Raw genomic sequence first — 21864 nt, forward strand, 5'->3', positions numbered from 1 at the left:
CCATTTTAGCCTGTTTTTCTCACTTAGGTAACTTCGTGAAGGCGTGTTAATGATATCCACTGGTCCTTAGCTCTACATGGCAGTCTCCCTTATTTAGCAGCCTAATGCATAAGAGCATATCAATTACTACAGATGGCACAGGACAGGGCTTTGTTCCATGAAAATGAATTTTCAGTGTGGTATATGTTAACCTAGCTCTCAGACACTGTGTAATTATACTGGTTTGTGGCTTGACGTCAAAGCTATCAACTAAATAACTCCAATTAGTACATGCTTTCTCAGCATGCAAGACCCTAGTCATTTACTGCAGCACTGGGGCTATAACAGCCAATAAAAGTAGACGTACCAAGAATTTTTTCCTCTACCTACATAGTAAATGACGTTGATACTTATAAAGGTTCTCTAAGGCACGATCAGGAAACAGACATCTAAGAATCCAGAATGAATTCCTGTTTTCTCTTCTGTTCAGAGGAGAGCACATGCCTCTTCAGAGTCACAGGGGTATGATTTCTACAGGTATCTCTATTTTAGTTTCTCCTAAATAAATTGCAGTCTGAGACTACTTCCTCTGGCAGACCTCATTTTGTTACAGAGCTCTGCTGAAATAAGAGATTTTCCACAATAATAATTACATTTCTTATTTCTACTGCAGTTTTCCTTCTTTATGATTTGAAAGCATCCCAGTCTTCCCTAGGTTTCCTTCCCCCATGACAATCTTTACCTGATTCCTGTTGGATATTCTGTAGGGGATGTGATTCTGCACCTCCTTTCAGTGAAGGATCTTCTTTGCTGGACCCGAGATGACTGCCATTCAGATAGGCACTGGATGCTGATTGCTGAGCTCTGTCCTCCTCAGCATCTTCATGTGTTCTGTACACCCACTGGTACAATCCCTTTCAAAAGATATAGGCTTGAACTATGACCTCAGTAAAAATGCCTGATCGCTCTAGATTTGGTCTACAAATGTGAATCTGGATGTCAATTTTGAATCTTCTAAGTTGGCTGAAATACCAGCATTCCCCCAGCATTCCTCTGATTCAGAGTGTATAAAATCTATATCCATATCTGGGTGCACTTTGAGTTTTAGCAATAGTTAATAATACGTAGTAATCTATGTAGTGTATGAATTGTCATATGTGTTATTTGTAGATATTTTGCAACTGTCGCCAACTACAGGGTTTTACCGTTATCCACTCCCTTAATTCACTCCAGGGCCTCGGTATGGGAGTAAATAAGTTGAAACAGATCTGTGTAAGTTGCTTTTCTGAATATTTAGGGAGCATAAGAAAGGGAAGAAGTGGAGAAATTAATATATTTCCTTTAAGGTCTTGTATTCATACCAGTGCTTCCTGTTGTCTGGTCCTGTATGCTGTAAAGTGCTCCAGAACGTCGATATAAATTGCATGTGTTGCATTATTCCCATTAACTTTCAAAATACACTGCCCTGGATGAAGGCCTACAGCTGCAGCCTCAGATCCTGAAAAAAAGAGAGGATTTAGACAGTGAAGCCCTCTGACTATGGAAGAGACCACTGGAAAGGTTCAACAGGTTCTGGTTAAGAGCAGGAAGAAAAGCTAGTTCAGAGTTCTGTCGTGGTTTTGCTAATTACTTATCCCAGGAGAGCTTTGGTGAATGAGGAACACATTGTGTATCTATCCTTCATATTTTCAGTAGTGCTGGGAAAAGTAGAGCGCCCCTAGATCTGAATACATTTATGGTATAAATTGTAATTCCTATGGAAAATCATTTGGGAATTTTAGATGGTCCTTCCAGCCTTATATTTATGTTAGCTGAGGTCTTGCTTAAATGTTAACAGTTATATATGTTTCTGCTTGTTGCATTTGAAAGACACAGAATACTTAACTGTAATGCAATCTGCTAAGGTCTAACAATGAGATTATGATATACTTAAAACTAGAGTAAGCATAGAGCAAAGTAATCAATGGATTTACTCCAGATTCATATGAGCAAGATTCAGATCCAAATCCAGCTCCTAGAAATCTAGAGTTAAGGTGATTAACTTTTTAAGGCACCATAATTTAAAATTCATACAGTTTATTCCAAATGCAATTTGGCTTTTGCTAGTAAAGTCCTGAAAAAGAAAAATCTTTTTAGCTGGCACTTCCAGTTTGTACTCTTTAGTCTGTTAAAAAGTGGTTATAAGTGCCGATATGAAAGGGTGTAATTAATGTGCCTCCCTGAGAATGTTGTTGGCTGCATTTGGGTGTTGACTGTTTTCTGTACACTAACTATGCATATATATTAACGCATGTATTTGTGCTGAAGGAAGGAAGTGGTACACAGCATGTTTCTGCATTTGCTGAAAATAAAGGCAAAAGCTGCGCTTTATTTGCAGCTCAGTGTGTGTTTCAGTTACAGAACTGGTAACTATCACTGACAAACTGTGTTTTCTCCTTTAAAAAGACGGAAGAAGCAGTTTGCCTCTATCTTATATTGGTAATTTACAGCAATATAAACTAATATAAAGGGAGAAGTAGCCTTCCATTCTGACATCATATTCTGTGGTATTAAGAAAATGGTCTGTGCACTGACGAGCCCATCAGCATATTCACAACTGCAGTCACCCCCACTATAGCTGACCACCAGCAACAAATTGAGGAAATAACACACAGAATCATGCCTTGACTTTTTCCTCAGCCATCTTAGTTTTAACCTTTTACTCCCTGTGGCTGTAAGCCATACCTTAGCGGTCTTACAGGTTAGGATCAATATGCAGACGCATTTCGAAGCTGGAAGAGCTCAAGTGACAATGCTTCCTCAAGAGTCGTTCCGCAGTACTGTGGATTGCAATACTAGCAGATTTCCTCTATGGCAGAACCAAGTTACTCCCGGTTTGTGTCGAAGAGATAGTGACCAACGCTCAGCTTATTATAATGACATAATCTTCTTAGACTGTATTTAGATTTTAAGTGTCTCAAGCAGGAACCATCTCTTTGTTCTATGTTTTTATATTTGAGTGGGATTTTGGTCTATGACAAGGGTCCCTAGTCATTATGGTTATTAAAATGAGTTGTCAGAACTTGTTTAGAACTAGTTTGACAGCGAAACCTGAATCTTGCTCCCCCCCCCCACAACATATATATATATATATGTGTGTGTGTATATATATATCTACATTTTTTTACATATAGATATATAAAGGTACTTAATAATATATAATCCAACCTTAACTATACCATAGTGCGTCTACTTACCTCTTCCTACCGCATGAACATATGGTGGTGCTGCTCCCCGTATCTGAAAGCAAAGAGCTTCAGGAGAATCTGGGATTTTAATAATCCTGCAGGAAAATCAAGGAGAAAAGAAAGCAGCATTTTGTTAAGACTGCCAGAGCAATGGGCAGTTCTAACAATGTATTTTTTCTGGCATTCACAGCTGTGTTCTAGATTAAAGAAAACACTCACACAGCTTGCAAATAAATAACAAATAAAGGAGTCTGAAAAAATCATCTAGTCCATCTCCATTCTCCAAGGCAGAAACAGCTGTATCTAGATGTCTGTTTAACCTATTTTCAAACAGCTGTAAAGATAAAGATTCTACAACCTTTCTGGCAATCTGTTTTCAGTACTTCATGATGTTCACTGTTAGAACATTTCTCCAAATGTCTAATCTGAATCTTGCTTGCACCAGTTAAAGCCCTGTTTGTCCTGTTCATGGTATACAGAAGGAAAAGAACTTTTGCAGCAGCCTTTCACGTACTTATATGTTCCTGTCTTCTCTCTTCTCTTCTTTAGGCTTAGTAACCTCAGCTCTTCAATCTTTATTCACAAGTTATGTTTTATAGACCACTCACCATTATTATTATTAATTATTATTATTGCTGTCCCCTGATCTCAAATCAGTCTTTCCTGAAGTACAGCACACAAAACTGGACAGAGTGCTGCAGCCCCACACTCCCCCAGGCAGAGCGCAGTGAAAAGATTCCTTTAAAAATGTTTGTAAAGAAGCCAATAAAGGAGGCACTAATTCCAGATAGCAGTGCGCTCATCAGGACCTAATTTACCACTTCAGCTGCTGCTTCTGCAGATTAATAAATTTTAATACTTTATTGCTGAAATGACAACTTCAAAGAATTATTTCAAATATCAAAAAGACTGACAGAGCTTGGGCAGCAGCCACGTAGACTTTCTTCATATTTTCCACCCTTTCTAACTTCCCTAAGGTTAGGCCCATAGGCAAATCAATCCGCTTATTAGGCTTTAGGAGATGGATGACAGATTTCCCAACACTGATGTTAGCTGGGAGTGTGAATTTTAAGACAGACATCCATACTGAAGCAATTGGGCTGATGCTTCTGTAAGAAGCCATTCTAGCAATTTCTAACCTGGAATTAGATTTTAATAATCACTGAGATAAAGCGTACCATCTGCAATAAGTAGAGTTCTGAATCAATATATCCACGTATGCAAGACAGAGTTACTTTACACTGCATAGTAAAACTGTTTAAGTTTGTGCTTTATAGGATTTGGAAGGAATTCGCTATAATTTACTCTACTCTGTGAATCAAACTAATATAAAGTGATGTAAAGAGCAAACAAGCAAACAATAAACAAGACAGCGATCCTGAGCTAAGACTTTACTTCTCCATGACCAGCTTTGACAGACTGTGTTTCTATATCGAATGCTATCTCAGCTTATGGAAATTTAAAACTAAAGACAGCTGCAATACATGGTCTTGATGCAGAGTGTCAGGAAGATGAATCTAAGATTGGTGAGATCTTGTCTGAAGACAGACTCAAAGTTCAGTGAATACTCCATGTAAAAGATGGAGCAAGCTTCATGTGTTCACAGAGTGAAAATATGTCAAGCAGCACCCTTATAATTGTTAACTAAAAGAAATGAATTCTGCTATGTGTTTGCAAGCCCCTAAAGACCTGAAACTCTTGTGGTCGGCAGGCCTTTTCATTTTGAGCAGGATGTTTTAAACCAGAGGAAACTTCAGTCAGCAGAGACAGTGAGCGTTAGCAAGTGCGTGCACACCCTGCAAGTACCTGGACCAATATCCTGCTTTCGGTCTGTGCCGTTCTGATGCAACAGATGGGAAATTCTGTTTGTTAATTAAAATTTGGCACTTCTGAATGTATTAAATTGGTAAGCAAATAACAAGTGACAGAAACTTTCTATAATATTTATGTCTATATTGGTTTCCATTTTCAGGTAAAGTTCAGTGCAGCTGTGCTGACTTACACCAGCAGAGGATCCATTCCATTAAAAAATAAAATAAAATCAAATAAAATAAAGAACAAGATCAAAAGGTCCTGGACTAAAATTCTGTAATTCTGCATCAAGTGAGAATTGAGCGATTTAATTCTATGGCAAATTCTGGGATTATAGAATCTAATAATTCATGAGACCTTAACAGGACCAAGCCTCATTATGAGATACCATAATGAATTGAAAAACTGTATGGACTGATATGGTCAGTGCCATATAAAAGTGCCAAAAATAAGCCAAGCTCTAATGGGGTGGGATCCACCTTCCCTCAAACAGATACTAGAGTCTGAATGACCAAGATAGATATCAATTCTTGTGATTCAGTTCTATTTGTGCACAAGCAGGTTAAAAGTTAATTGCAGTATAAAGAAAATATATCCCATCTTGTTTTAGAGGCACAAGGATCATCACTGAGAATGATTTGTGACTCTTGCATCTATTTCATTTATCTCATTTGTTTTCCAATCAAACTGCAGCTTCTGCATGGTAAAATGTTCTCACTACAAACAGTAGAAAAAAAAAATTGAAGTTTCTAGATAACTTCTCTGTCTGTCATCCTGGCACTTACTCTTTGGATTTGGTGGCTACCAGAAGTCTAAGAGGCCTTCGTGAGCAGAAAGACTGGTTTAAGATGGCTTCCACTTCTGAAAATGGGCGTAGGAATATTAGGTCTTCATTGATGGAATAGATCTTCCTTCCTATCTGCAGGCCAGCCATCTGCAAATGAAACAAACGCCACAGGAAAATTCAGATCCTCAGCAGGGACTCTGCTACAAAGATGTGCTTTGAGAGGTTCAACTGCTCCCCACCAGAGAAGTTCCTGGGATCACTGTGACATCAAATACTGTATATACAGAGTTGGGTCATGAAATCATTTGTCATTCACCCTTAAAAACCATCTGTATTTACACAAAACAAAAGATTTCACCAATATCTGTATAGATATGCCATCTCACAGATACATCTTACTTGGTACTTTTCTGCTACACTTTTTTAACGGGAGCCTTCCGACTAGCTATGCTACCCAGTGAAATACAGAACTTACAGATGGGGCACAAGAAGCCAAGAACATAGTATTCAGCCACTAGCCATGCAAAACTAATCCATAGCTAGTCAGATAAATAAATGTAACCTGTTGTTAAGTGGTGGCAAAAATCTGCCTTTGCTTTAAGTGAAGTATTGGCTTTTCATTGCCTCAAAAAGCCAGAACACTTTTGTTTCAATGTCCAACTTTAACTAACTCATGTAACTTTAGTTATTTGGCCATGGTCACAGAGGAAGTCAGAGGCTGATCCAACAACAGAATCCAGGTCCCCTATTCTGCCCACTAAACAATAACCCTTAATACACTTCTTAATAGTCAATACTAGTTAAACTGTGATGTAACAGCACCTTGACTAAGTGTTAGGACATCAAGGAAATATCAAATTCCTTTTAATGGAGTAAAAAGAGAAAATCTACGGGCCCAGCTGTTCACCCTCACTAGATTAAGCTTATTTCCTGTTACTTCAGGCTCTAATTTGGTTCAAATGTTTCATCTGGAATATGTAACTGCAAAAGAAATGATTCATTTGAGTTTGAACTCAACCAGTTACCCACTCCCAAGATGTCCTCTTCAGTTAAATCAAAGCAGAGTTTCTGTTGTCCTTCTCTGGGAGTCAGTATTTATTGGTTACTTTTTGCTTCTTTAGAGAACAGTGTCTTCTCCAGCAGTTGGGCTTTCTTCTAAATGTGACTACAGTCTTGACCACGAGCCCCTTTTCCTGTTTCCTGTTCTGTCTGCAATCTATGGACAAATTTCTTGACTTGGAAGAAGGAGGTCTAAACCTTACTGCAAAAATCTCATCCCAGATATAAAAATTTGACTTGTGGCAAAAGTGAATCTGGAAGGATAGGACTGGAAAGATTGGCTGACTTTGCTGACACTTGGCTTGGCGTTTCTTATATATATTCTGTGGTCTGAATGTCAGAGGTGGGTTTACCTAGAAAATCTAGGCTTTTTTGCTCAACTCAAAGCTTTTAACAGGAGAAACTATGAAGCGCTCTCCTTAGTTTAGTTCTCAAGCTCTCTATGGTCTGTAACATCCTCTTGTGTGCCTGGAAATAACATTCCTCCCCCCCTCCTTTTTTTTGTTAAAGACAATCCATAACATGGATAATATGTACAAGTAACAATACAGCTGCATTTTAACTTAGAATAGAATTTTATAAACTTTGGTTTATAATTCAATGGAAATGTTTCTGCTATTTGCATTCAATTCTATTTCAAAATAATAATTATATATATATCTTCAAAGTCATTATATTTTAGGGCTGATTTTCTCAATGTAGCTCATGCAATTGATGTGCAACAAGCTAAAATGTCTGCACACTTGCAATCACTCTACCTGTCGATGTCCTCTTTATATTTATAACTGACCATTTGTACATACGAGATACCAGCCTGCACAAAAAATCATATTAAATCCATGAACTAGCACTTTCAGACAAAAATCTATTACTTTAGTGGGACAGAACTAACCAGGCTAAGGAGAACGTGACAGCATGTCTCTCGAAGAGTAAAGACCTACAGTGTCATGGAGCTAGCATTTTTTTGAATAATGGATGCTCCTTATGACGACTCAATGCAGTTGTCTGGATCCAGGCCACCGCTTTTTCCAAAATGCCAGCAGCGTGCTATTTACTATTCATCTGCTTGGCCAAGGGCCAACTGGCTGTTTGTCGAACATGCTCTGTTCAGACACCAGACATCTGCTTGTCAGTTGGCTGCTCAGAGTAAGACAGCAACCGCACCTCCTAAACGGTAATTTTTTCAGTGTTGCTTCTTTCTGCTACAGTAAGTGTATCGTTCATAAATCAGCTCTAGGATCAAAACTTGTGTGAATAAACCCAGCTATCATTACCCTGTAAGTGAAATGCCTTGGAAAGGAAGACAAGGTACAAACTGAGGAGAAATTGACTGGTTATATAATGTTTTTCTGAAGACAAAGGAACCTAGGATAGGCATGCGTCCCTGCAGCAATCCACATCCACCAGCCACTGATATGGGATTTTTTTGTGATCCTCCCTCTAGGTCAGCTGAGCAAATGCTACAATCACAGCTAGGTGCTGATAGGAGCACAGGGAAGGCAGAACCACAGGTGAGAGTCCCGGGCTGAGAGCTGCTCATCGCTGTAGGTCAGCAACGGAGGTGGGCGGATACTGCTATGAATCTTAGGGATGAAACTGAGAAGCTGAACATACACCCTAGAAAAAGAATTCCCAAACTGCAATTCGAGTAGCCTGTCAGTACAGGAATTTGATGCTTCAGCAATTCTCTTTTAATACAGTTTTACAGTTTTTTACAGTCTCTTTTAAAACTTTTAATACAGTTTGGGAACACCGGCAAAGCTAACAGCTCACAAAAGTGTCTAAGCATCAAAAGAAAAAAAAAAACAGTAATAATAAAAAATAATGCTTGGCAACTCTGATTCTGAATAAAATCCAACCAGCTCCCTGTTTGCCACCACAACCTGTGCATGACAATTTTGTTGCTGGTACACTAGGGACAACAGATCATAGTCCCAAACTCAAAAACAATGTGTTAATCTTGAATAAAACTATACAACTATTAGATTTGGCCCCCCTTCCACTGGCAGACCTGGAATCTTATTCCGGCATAAAGTCTGACAGTCCTAATGAAAGCAATGCACTGTGATGGGCACCGTGAAGCAAAGCCGCATGTCTTAATTTTTGTCTCCGGAGAGTGCGACAGCAGGCACAGGATTTCTAAATGGCCTGCAGCTGCTGAGCCATGCAGAACCACATGCTGGATATCCTTGCAGTACCATAAAGCAATTTAAAAGCTCAAGAATATAATGAAATGCATCACTGTTGGACATCAGGTCTTCCCAAAATGAGCTGACAGCCCTCCAGTTCAGTGAGATGCAGATCTAGTTCTTTTCCGCAGCAATATTTATAAGATCAAGTTGAAAAGATGGGCACATAAGTTTGTCTTGGAAGGTCTAGAAAAAGATTCCTTAGAAAATTGTGTGCTTCTGTTGTCTTAAAACACAAACAGATTTGCAGGATATTCTACAGGCAGCTAGCCAAAGAAAGGACAGCAGGATTATCTGTCAGGCAATGGTTTACAGTGGGGTTTAGATTAATAAAATTTTTGGCCAACCTCTGTTGATTTTGAGCATGAGGTAGAGCACGGGATTAGTTTCTCTGCTGACCACTAAACAAACGAGTATCAGGAATACTAAGATCATGTAATTCCAATATTAAATTTCACCTCAAAATCCCCTCCTGTTTGACATTCTCAACTTGTTAAAATCAGTCTGTCCACTTCAGCTGTTTGCACTGGAATTGCATGTAGCCTAAACCAGTGACCCACAAGTGAATGTGGACATTCAAAGTTCTGTAATGGTTGTTCTGGATTTCTAATTAGAAATACTGTCCATGCTCTACCACAATTTTCTACCAAACCACGGGCAAGTCATTTAGTCCTTGATCTTCTCTTCATAGTTGTTAAAAGGCACCTAGATACCTTTTAAAAAAATAGACCATCAGTCTGTCGGTGCCTTATATCTGTAAATATAGGATAATGCTGTGTTATCTACTCAAGGGTTTTGTAGAGATATATAACTGATTATGAAATATTCAGATCGTATGACGTTTGGGCCATTTATGTGCCTCAAAGCAAGTAAACGTTCTGCAGAGCTGATTAGTACTTCTCAAAAATATAAGGGCTCATGAGCGAAATCAGCATATGCATGTAAGGAAAAAACACAAATCTAAAAATACAGCTTCCACTCAAATAGTCCTGTGTTTCTCACTGTATTTCTCTGTGCTATCCCAAACCTATTGCTTTCCCTCTGCCCTCAGATTTATGTTGCTAATGCACCTGGGATACACTATCATCACAGAGAGATGCTGCTGTTGTCTTACCACTTAACAAGCATATTGAACAAGGAAATAATCCAAAGGTGCCAAAGCATGTAGAAATTTACAGAGAGAGTTTATTACCAGAGAAATTGTAGAAGGCTCCCAGTTTTTTATTAGCTGCCTTGAAAATGAGGCTAACGAATTTAAAAGGATATTTTTGTACCTTTTCAAAGCATTTTACTACTTCCTTTGCTATGAAATTCTTAGCTGCCAAAACCAAAATATTTACAAATAATAGAAAGCCTTACCTCTGCAGAAGACCCTCGTCGAACTGACTTCACCACAATTGCTTTGTTCTTTTCTTCTATGTCAAATCCATAGTCATCTTCTTCTGGTAAAATCTTAAAAATAAAAAAGAGCACAGTGTAATGCTTCATGAACACGGAGTTAGCTGAAAGATAGAGTTAAGAAATTGGACTTTTCACTTCAAGCCATGATCAACATAGATTCATAAATTTTAAGGCCGAAAGGGGCTATTATGTCATTTGATCTGAATCTCCTACATAACATGAGCCATAAAATTTAATCTATTTTTTTCTGCGCTAAGACCTTACAGTATTAAAGCACAGTTTCCAGAGAGCTACCCAACTGTGATCTGCAATCTTTAAGAAAGGAAAAATCTATTCCCTCCCTTAAGAGTTTGTTCCAATGGTTAATCACTTCCTCTATGAAGAAATGGGTGCTTTATTTCTCATTTGAGTTTGGTTTTAACTTCTAGCCCCTCGTTCTTGATTAGATTTTTTCACTTTTAGATTACAGAATACACTAACATTCACTATTTTCCTTTGGTGAAAGTACTTACAGAGCAAAATCTAGTCAATTATTTTTGATACCCCCCTCAAATTTATATATCCTATGTACCCAGTAATGAAGAAACTATGACTCTTTTCTAGCTATCAATTTTAGATGAATTGGGGATCTCAGGCCTGTTTCTGATAGATAATCCTGCATACTACATAAATTGCATTGTAATAGTCTGCTGGTTGAAATCCTAGTTAGTCTGCTGGTAAGAAGGAACTATTTCTGACCCCTCTAGGTCCTTTCCCTAGGGAACAAGCATGTAAGGGAAAACACACCAGAATTGTGTGTTGTGCTCATTTTGCATCTTTTCGTCTTGGCAGAAGATTGCTGCTCTTGCTGCTGGAAATCTGCCTCCTTTTATTTGCCCTGGGGTCACATGGCTCAGCCTTATAAGTGTTTTTTAAAATCCTATCAATCACGGCAAAAATGCATTTCACTCATCGTTTTCTAGTGCTTTGCTATAATGAAAAAAAGCTAACAACAGTTCACTTCCCATTTAAAAAAATAAAGTAAGTGGTCAAGTAGAAATTCTACCAGATAAACATCTTGCGTATGAGCTAACACTAACACTTAGGAAAGGAAACAACTAATAAATCAGAAGTGAGTTGCAAGGAAAAGCTATCTATAATCTAGCAAGTCACTGGGAGATAAAAATTACAGAGGATTAATCCCTTGACTCTGGTGATTCCTACTCTATTTAAGAATACTGGCCTTTTTCTATTGAAGTCAATGCCATCAGCTTACAAGCTTCATCCTTTTACAAGAATTCACCTTAGAAAGAGATAAAAGAAATAGAATCATCCTTTCCTGCAGAAACCATTCAGCCACATTAAAATAGTGCATGACCGTAATACACTAGCACAGAAAAAATTCTCATCAGATGATGTTCAGAGTAAATGATGGACGGGAAAGTAAAAAGACTGAAATAACACAATACTTGCAAAAACAATGCTATTTAAAGCATGTTCAACACAAAGGGAGCTTAGAAAAATGGTTCATTACTGGTTAGGTTTTTACTATTGCAAGTGTAATGAGTTTCAGCCCAACACAACGCGTACTTTTATCACCTCACATTTGGAATTAAATAGAAAATTGCTAGGACAGCTCTAACATCCAACTCCCATTTTACGTTTGAAGGGACTGTTCAGTTTCTTTTGTTGGATTGTGAAAACATACATAAAAAAGATCTTTAAAAGTTTCGAGGCTTTGATTTGCCAAACCAGCAAGCCAGCAGCTATACAAACTTACATGATCTCCTGGGTGCAGCTACCATGACTATTCATGAAGATGTTTTATATGCTATTATTTTTAATGACCTACCTAACTTCCTCTGTTCCTCAGTACAGCAAAAGACCAAAATAAATTAAAAAAAGGAAAGTACATCAACACTAAGAATTTTATCGCTACTTTGTAAAGAAAGAAGTCTCACATTCTCTCATTTTCCTGTACTGGGAACACTCTCTTATAACAAGGGAGACTATGGATCATATTCTGCTCCAATGCAATATTTCGGAGAAGGCTATGATTCATTCTCTATTATAAAATAATAATACCTAAGGAGCCCAAGGCAATTAACTTATTTGCCATGTACAAGAATTATTTCTATGCCCCTGAAGTGCAATGGGCTTTTGAACGTAAGGCAGCAGCTGTTTAATCTTGAACAACAACCACATTTAAAAAATGAAACCATATGAGAAATAAGCATGTTTAATCAAAACCGGAGGGCATACGTAGTCAGAACATATTCGAAGAGAATTTTGGCAAAGAGATGGGGAGGGTGGATGGAGGGGAGAAGAAAAACTAGCAAAGAACGGTCTATTACACCTATATGTATTATATCCACAAAGCGTTTTGGCATGTGGGTCATGATGCCAGCTTGGTAGCTCTTCCCTTCTCCCCTTTCCAATGTGAGGAGGATTATGGAGTGAGAACATGCATGTGGTGTGGGAATGCTCAACGTCTATGGCAGATTTCCAGGCGAATGAAGATGACAGGGACGTGAAGTAGCTGGGTCTGATGCCAGCTGCAGGATAGCTTTCAGCATAGCACACATCTTGCTTGTGGTCATGGTGATGCCACAAGAGCAAGACTTTAACATACAGGGGTCTAGTTTACCTTTTACGTGGTTTACCTACCACGCTTGCTGAACCCTCCCACTGCATGTACATGAAGAGCCTTGGATTAGGCACCAAGATTACCCCAGCAAAGGAGGTGAAGGAACCAGATCCACCTCACCCCTGGCTGCCTCCTCTACCTGCTGCTAACATCTGCTGCTAAGTAGACAGAGGCAGCCACTCTCAGCCTAAACTTTTGGGGACATCAGCAGCAAAAGGGGCAGCAGAGAGGCACAGAGCACCATTTCCCACATTGGAATCCAGGACTTACAGCCCTCTCTCACAGCCTTCACTACAGCTTTCCAGGGTAAACTCCTCTCTGTCAGACACACAGGAGCAGTTTGAGTTGCATGAGAATTTCTTAGAGGAGCAGTGTTTTATTAGATAATGACAGCTCTGAATGTTACACACACACACACACACACACACAAAATTCACATGGTTTCTGTAGTCCTCAACCGCACTCATTTTTGAAGAGACCTATTTTCCTGCCACCTCACCTCCCAGTTTGTTCTGATCCCCCCAGACTTTCAAAAGTTAACAGCTCTAGGCACTAAAACAAAATTTGAAATGACAAAATCTCCTCTCAATGAGAAGCTCCAGGATCTAAGCCGGCCTTACGGCTATTATCTTTAAGGGTATATTTTGTCACATTAGTAAAACAGGTTTGATACATACAAAAAAAACTCCTGCTTCCTTCTGGTTTGTGATCCTCCCTAGTGAATGGGGCACTTCCAACAGTTCAAGATTTACTGCCTAAAGGATGTTTTTTGCTTTAGAGTTCAATGAAATTTTTAGTATCCAAATCACCTCAAAGCCCTTATCTGGCTACATACACCTGGATGATAGATGCCTCTTGTTATTGACTCCCTGGGAGATCAGAAGTCCCTAGAGGATGGACTCTCGTTAGTGGCTCTGTTCCCAGGGCTGTTTTAAATCAATGATTTGAATTCTCAAGCTACAATAGACTTTGGTACACTACTGTAATGAAGAGCAAAAGGGAAGCGCTCTCTCTACTGAAATTTTGCAGAATTAGGTCATTATATATTAGCACAAGACACAAGAATAATTCTCCTAGAATGATTAAAGATAGAAGAGATTTTTACAAGGAACAAATATGGCTTTATGTTATTAATATAAATTATTATTATAATTATGTTCTGAGTAGGAGAAATGTGTTCTATAATTTTTTAAGAATTTTAAGGAGAATGCTATTTGGATATATTTGGATGTATATCGGAATAGCCATTTTAAAACTGAAAAGGCATGAACTTAAATGATAATACTACTTCATATCTAAAAACTTGATGTCTGAGGTGCTGAATTATGAAGATTATTTAATGGTTTTAATTTTCAAAGCTAGTTCTAGACGTAACAGCAGTAGAAAACTCCTGCGGATGGACAAGATTTAGTAGCCTCCTTTTCAGATGGTAAGCTGAGGCATGGAGTGACTTAATGTCTTGCTTAGGTTACACTGTGAGTTCATGTGAGAAGTTAGATTAAAACCCAGTTGCTCCTGACTTCTGTGCTCAAACCATTAGCTTTCATTGAATATGCTACAGAAATCAGGTCCCTGCGTGACCTGAATTTCAGGACATGCTGCAGCCCTTGCTGTGAACTACAGTGGGACACTAATTCCTCTCCTGCAACTACTGCAGCTCACTACTGAGAAGTAATGAGGAATAGGGGATGTGCTGGAAGAACATAGGAGACATCACAAGGCTGGAAGTTTGATGAGGTTTATAGACTTCATCCAGATCTCAGGTCCAGCATTACAGTTTTGAAAAGTCTGTGTGTGACATACAGAGGCCTCATCTGTAGAAAACACATGAAATGCTTTTCTTTTGAGATCAAATAAATGATATACTACAGTCTCCAAGAGATTGTGTACGTATTAAATTTCCTACAAGATCTTGATGGAGGCCCATCTCTGCAGGCAACTTTGTCTGATATTCAGTTCCAAAATACCAGCTTTAATTTGTGTTGTGGTAGGCCTAGGCTAACAAGTAGAGGTGCTGATCATGTGTTAACAGCACACCACAGTAGCCAAGTCACAACGTTTGGAGTCAATCCAAAATTCAAATTCTCTTGAACTATGCAAAGAATGTTGTATATTTTTTCAATGTGTCAAGATTTATGCCCTTCTGTATGACACAATTGCACAAATAAATGGGTACTAAACTTTGTTTGAAGTGTATTCTTTCAAATTGAAAGCACTTTTTTGCTTGGCATTTCTAATTTATATTTGCCAAAGCTTTTTGTTTTCTGCTTTTGAGGGCAAGCTCTCCTGCGATAGAGCAAAGTTACATGAATGGGTGGAGTTTGTTCAATTAAACAATGAGGATTTCATAAAAGACGAAAAGCACGTTTCTAAAGTCAGCGTCGAGGAATTCCATTAAACTTCCCATGCTAGGACCTGGGGATGAGAAGGATCGATGCCCTGCTATAACTGTGAAGGGGCAAGACAGTAAAGCCCCGGGAGTCCAGCTGCTCATAATTGCTAAACATAGAATAAAAAAGAAGTCAGGCACAAATGTTTTTGTGGATGAGTGCAATGCATTTACTGTACTATTTGTGGGATTCACAAGCATTCAAGGGACTCCTAATTTATTTGTAAAATTGAGTGCAGCTCAGAACTTTAGTATGACTACTGCTCATGGGAAAAAAAATCTGTGCCCTCTAAGTGGGAGATTTTTTTAATTCAGAACATGCTATTCGTTTCATGTGTTACTTTTTGAGAAGTGACTGCATTTTCATCAATTTTAGCACAATGAGATACAGAGGTTGACTGATACACTTCAGAACTACAATAATAGTAATATTACAATTATTCTTGTTCTAAAGATTTCAGTCACCAAATAATGGAGCAACTGAAAGGACCAATTAGGCACTACAATTAATCACCAGTAAATGGTCCACGTGGAAGGTTTGCTATCTGCTCAAAAGGCTACAGTTAGTTCAGTCTCTTTAGTGAATACTAATAAATTACCATTATATTAACAGAAAACAGAATCAAACAACTTTAAATACAAACAACCTTACTTCAGGGGGAACATAGTATTGTTGGGTTTTGGCATTTTCTTTTTAATAGCAGTGCCTTGAACTAAAAGAAGAATAATGGAAGAAACATATTAGTTAATCTGTTTCCTCTAACTGTCTTCTCTTGATAAGCAGGAAAATTAGAAATACCTGAATAATGACAGTTCTCACCAAACTATATGAAACTGATGTCTGAGTGCTTTGCAAATTGCAGGAAAAAAACTGCAACATGTAAGTGCTTCAAAGTTAAGTAAATTATACCTTTTAACTGCCTCCCTTTACCCATCAACTTTCCAAGAGGATAAATATGTTAAGCTGATACTCCCATCTCTGACACTGGATGCATTCAGGAAAAATTTTGAGAGCCCATGGTGCTTTAAATATTGCTTCTGATCATTGCGACAAACACAAACTGGTCTCCCTGGAGACAAGATACAGTGAGAGGGTGACATTCTTATGAACCACACGGAAAATTCTCCCATATAATGGACCTTTGGATCTTTTCCAGCAATTTTGCTTTTGTTTTTTCTGACCTAAGCTTTCATCCTGCTCCTGCATTTTGCCAGTGTTCAAAGGGAGAAAAAGATCAGCTGGAGCCACTGGCATTAAACAAGGATCTCAGAACAAAGAGTGTGGACCAATCCAACGACCAAGTCCAAACCGCATTAGAATAATCCCAGTGCAGTGAAGACTGAGATGGTACTTAGTGGAGTGGGAATCTGCAGGTAACAGCAATGTTGTAAGAGCATGAACATAAAGAACAATTTTGTCTGGAAAATGGTTTCTATGCACGGGATAAGACTGATCCAGTCATGCAGGGCATATTTGTGTTGCTCAGATAATGATGTCCTGAAATATCTATGTCTTGGTCACTTGACTCTCATCTGAAACTACTTCCCATAGTAAAGATGTTTAAGCTGTGTTTAAACTTGATGTTAGACCTCTGCCAAGACAGTAGCGTGCAGTACGTCCTCCTCCATCACGCTAACACTGTGATGCCCACTCAGTGAACTCAGAGACATATAGTGCTGCTGAGACACCGTCTCTGGCTCCCGGCTCACTTCCAGACTCTCTCTCTTACGGGCTTCATGGGAATAGAACAGGACTGTGGCTTGGATGAAACGGCCCTATCTCTGAGTCTCCTCTTAAGACCTGCCAGAAATAGGCAGATACTTGAATGTGCACACATGTGTTAGTGAGCTGTAGATCCAATGCTTCCAGGTAGTGTCTGTGCGATAGGTCTGGTCACATGGTGGAGAAGGGAGCAACTTAGAGATAGAATAAGCTGAGTGGTCTGCTAAGCTGGAAAAGCTGGAGCTACACGAGTTGAAGGTCTACAGGAAGGTAGCTTGAGAACTAGTACTGCCGCAGGGAAGAAAAGTCTAGCTACAGCTGCAACTTTTCTATTGTAATTCTGCTCTATCATAATCTTCCTTTTTATTCTGCTTTATTATTAAAAAAAGAAAATTCATAGAAAGTTAAAGGGTTAAATTAACATATTTCTTACCAGAAGACTCTTTCCTAGAATGTTTTCCACAAGCTTGAAGTCATTACGTAATTGTTTGCTCTTGGAACTGGTACCTTCCATCTCCTCATCAGCGTAAAAGCGGAAAAATAAGGATTCATCCTTAAATTCACTTTTCTCCAGGACTGGAAATAATGTATATGCAATGCACACATGCATTTACACAGAGAGAGAAAGAGAGAAACAAAACAAGAAAGTTAAAAGAAAATGCTAAATATTTGCCCTGCTGTTGCAGAACAAAGACCAGATATATCCCATTCAACCAGCTATTCAGCTCTGTATTTTTAAGGTACTGGAGTATTTTAGGCGCACACTTTTCTTCATGTTGCATAATGACTCATGATATGATGTTTGACCTCCCTGGCATGTAGAATGCATAAAAATGTGAAAGATCCTCTTGGAAGAGGATACACAGTATGTTATACCTCTCCACAAAATAAAAAGCATATGGTAAGACTAGAGGGGTAAAAGATTGATTAAAGGAAAGAGAAACGGCTAAATAGACTAACATCTTTCAACCTGAAAAGGAATCACCTGAGAGGGAAATAAGATCTATAAAATTCTGGAAGCAAGGCAAAGTTGTTTAATATGTTTTCAAACACTAGAACTGGGGGCATCAAATGAAACCAGCAAGCGACAATTTTGAAACTGGAGGAATTGCTTCTCCATTCAACATGTACTTAAGCTGTGGAACTCCTTGCCATAGGATGCTGTGAAGGCCAACATTTTCCTCCAAAAGAGAACAAATTCTTTAAAGAAAATTGACTATTCTTACATTCTTATCATCAAGCACTATGCAGATTCCCTATTATAATAGGCTATTCTTAAAAGCCACTATTCAAAACATGTATAGCAAATGTTATTTATGACTAGAATTGGCTGATTCATTGGACAAATGTTATTTTACTTTTAGGGGTCTGTATGCCTGATTTGAAACTGATATGGATGTGGTTTGTTTACTTCTCAGCTTAGCAGCAGCATCAGTGGGGATGATGTTTAGCTCAGCAATTTGGCAGTTAGGATTTGGAAGCTCCACGGCTTCAGTGCTGAGGCTCATGCTTGTTGTTCGAGTGGCAGGAACTAGACTAGGGATCTAGTATCCTCTTTCCTCTTTTCCAGTGCCCAGCCTAGCATTAGAGGATTCAGCCTCATGTACCTGAGACTATTTGGGTGACGTTTCAGGAGAGCACTTGGCTTGTGCATTGGTCTGGTGGCACAGATACAAATGCAGTGAAAAACATTCCTCTTCTAGTTTGTCCAGTCACTGCAGAGCTCATCATAGTTGTGAGCAAGCAGATCCACTTGGGCAGGTACTAGCTCAGATATTTTGGGTAAGTTCTAAGACTGCTTTTTAGATGGACCTGCTTGGATGTCTGCAGTTGTTCGCGTGTCAGCATATATGGCACAGCCTATAGAAAAGGGATTTTCACACGCTGTCAGTTAATCTGACTGAAGTAAGAGCTCCTTTAATTGGGTACAGGAAGGGATATTGAGGCATTACCGTGATGCATGAAGCCGTTATTGCAGAGTCCAACGCCCAGTGCGACAGCTTCCTCCCGCGTCTGACAGTCTCCCTAGAAACAGGAGGATAAATACTACACCTCAAACTACTTCCTCAACTAAATTATTTCCCCTCCCCACAACATGGCTAGTGGCTCTGAAATTAGTAGGATGCTCTTTGTAGGGAACAATAGCAAGCAACTAAAATAGCGCCCCCCCCCCCCCAACTCAATCCCATGCATTCATATATATACACATATGTGTGTCTGTGTGTGTATACATATACATACATATACATACACATCTAAATATATAAACATCTTTTCCCTCCTTCAGGAACGGGGAGGACAAAACCAGCATCCTGGAAAGCAGCTGTTTAACCCACAAAGAGACATAATATTTTCTCAATGTAAAGACTTTTTATTTGCAAACTTAGTGTCTGACTTTAGGACCCATTAATCACAGACAATAAAACTCAGGGAGAGTGGTTGAGAGATCTTATCTACATTCAACCCAGGGGAGAAAAGCCTCTGTGTAAAATCAGTGCATGTGAACTCCAAAGGTCAGGCTGATTAAAACTGCAATGGCACCCTGTTTTCTCATACAGCAGACCTACTAACAAACGATTCAGTTGCTCACCACCAGAAGCCTTCAGGGCAGCATTTCAAAATAGGTACCAAAGGTGAATTGCAAATTTACAAATATACCTGAAACAACAGCATTAAATTTTGCATCTACAAATTGGTTAAATACAAGGAATGTCCAGTTTTCTCTATGCATCCATTTATTTGCAGCTACAAGTGAAGGCTTTTACAAATGTGTTGGCTGTATTTTTTAGGCAAACAGATGAATTCTGAATAGCACCGGCAAAAATCAACAGGAATCCCCCATCTTACTCAGATGAAAGATATTGCTGATCAGTGGTCACTGGCTATAATGCAAGATTATAGGCTTCTCAGTCCCCCAAGGGATGCAGCAGAACCTAGGATCTACCATCTCACTAAGAGTAGCTGCTCAGCTCACTCCAGCAGGTAGGGGAGCTGCTGCTCTGCAGAGGCGCGAGCTCAGCAACTTACTTCCCCTCCTATGGAATTAGCAGCTGTGTCCTACCAAAGAATTATAATTTCTCTTTTTTCCTCCATTTGAAGGAACATCTATCCTGAAGCTCTAGCTGCTACTGCAGAGTAGTGCACTGAGTTTGTTTTAAGAAAACCAGCTTGCAGACCAACAGCCTTCTAATCTTGGTAGTGGGACATCGGTGTAGGCTCCAAGCCCTACCTAAGAAGAAGGGTAGCAATTTGCCAAGCTGCTCAATGACAATATTGCCAAGGAGCGCTGCTAGGGTGTAAAGATGCTATTTGCATACCGAATCATACAGGATCAGCTCTTGCCAATCAGCTACATTACTGGTACTTGTTGAAGAGATAGTGACTGTGCCACTTTGTGAGAGCAATGAAAAGCTCTGACATCCACAAATTAAGACCCAAATATTGTTGTCTTGGTAGAAGAGAGACAGAGGCAGTTCTGGAGGAACTGCATGATTGTGTAATCCTCAAAGGAGATCCAAGCAAAGGGTCTTAATAAACCTGAAGTTTAACTTCTACTCTGAACTAATTTTAAAGCTTTGTAAGTCCTTCTTCATTTTCAACATTCTGCCATGTGACAATTCTCAACACTCACTTTGTGCTATTCCATGGGAAAAATGGACAGTTTATGTAAAATGGACAATTTACAGAGGCTGTGACTTAAAATCTAATTTAGTCTTTCAGTTGTAAATAAACTAGAGGGGAAATGCCTTTTGATATTATTCTCTTAACCCTTAGGAATATAGTTTGTTCCAGGCAACAAAATCTATGTGTAGGAAAGCTTTAAAACAGACTTGGCTACTCCTGGTGATGTTAACTTGGCCTTGAACATTCCCCTGGCAAAACAGCACTTTCTAAATGTATAAGATAACTAAAAATAGATCTTATCTGGTACACTAAGTACTTCTAAATGTTATGTAGCAATTTTTCAAATACAATAAAAGCAGTAACAGAAATCTTAAAGAAAGAGACCCGCTTGGATGAAACAATCTTGACAGAACGTGTCTTAGATAACCTTTTCTTATAGAAATTGCACGTTAAACTAGATACACTAGTTTTGATGTTCTAATCTGGGCTTATTCAAATATAATCACTGAAACTGAGTCAGTAGAATTATAAAAATAGTTTACAGCCAGTACCGCAGTGAAGAATCATGCCCAGTGCATTATTATTATTATTATTACTTCTTGTTGTCTAGTTCTGGTGGTAATACAATGTCTAAAGCTCTAATTGTGTTCTGAGACCCATTGTTTTGAGGTGCATAAGCCCAGCGATAGAGATGATTTCTGTCCCAGAGTGTTTACAATCTACATATAGGAGAAAAGAAAACAGGTGAACACAGATAGATATGGAACAGCTAAAGCATTACTGGTGATCACACTAGCAACTGTACCACTCTTAAATATTTTGTAGATACCATACAGGTATGGATACAGGATACCATACTACCAGGTTTGTGGACAATTACAAAGTGCTACTTCCAAGCAGGAAGGCAGCGTAAGGCAATGCAATGCACAAAGACAAGCGAGTTACTGAAACAAGAGGCCTACAGAATCTCAGCAGCACGTTTGTTCTCTGCATTCTTCCCTTTACTTTTATTCTGCTTTTCACACAATTGCCATTTAAAGTTTCTTAG

The 21864-nt window shown here is 38.9% G+C and overlaps 1 protein-coding gene across 4 annotated transcripts in view; it reads right to left on the minus strand.

The window, feature by feature from the left end:
• PREX1 (phosphatidylinositol-3,4,5-trisphosphate dependent Rac exchange factor 1) overlaps positions 1-21864 on the minus strand; it is a 185002-nt gene that overhangs the window by 25635 nt on the left and 137503 nt on the right. For all 4 annotated transcript variants that reach the window (XM_068912114.1, XM_068912111.1, XM_068912112.1 and 1 more), the window contains exons 15-21: positions 19145-19217; positions 17626-17768; positions 10413-10505; positions 5804-5952; positions 3216-3301; positions 1341-1477; positions 722-893 (exon numbers count right to left, since the gene is read on the minus strand). In XM_068912114.1, the coding sequence (XP_068768215.1) occupies positions 722-893; positions 1341-1477; positions 3216-3301; positions 5804-5952; positions 10413-10505; positions 17626-17768; positions 19145-19217 (853 nt within the window). The remainder of the gene's footprint in view (positions 1-721; positions 894-1340; positions 1478-3215; positions 3302-5803; positions 5953-10412; positions 10506-17625; positions 17769-19144; positions 19218-21864) is intronic.

Source organism: Struthio camelus, chromosome 18, assembly GCF_040807025.1.
Source record: "Struthio camelus isolate bStrCam1 chromosome 18, bStrCam1.hap1, whole genome shotgun sequence".
In the NCBI taxonomy this organism is placed as follows: domain Eukaryota; kingdom Metazoa; phylum Chordata; class Aves; order Struthioniformes; family Struthionidae; genus Struthio; species Struthio camelus.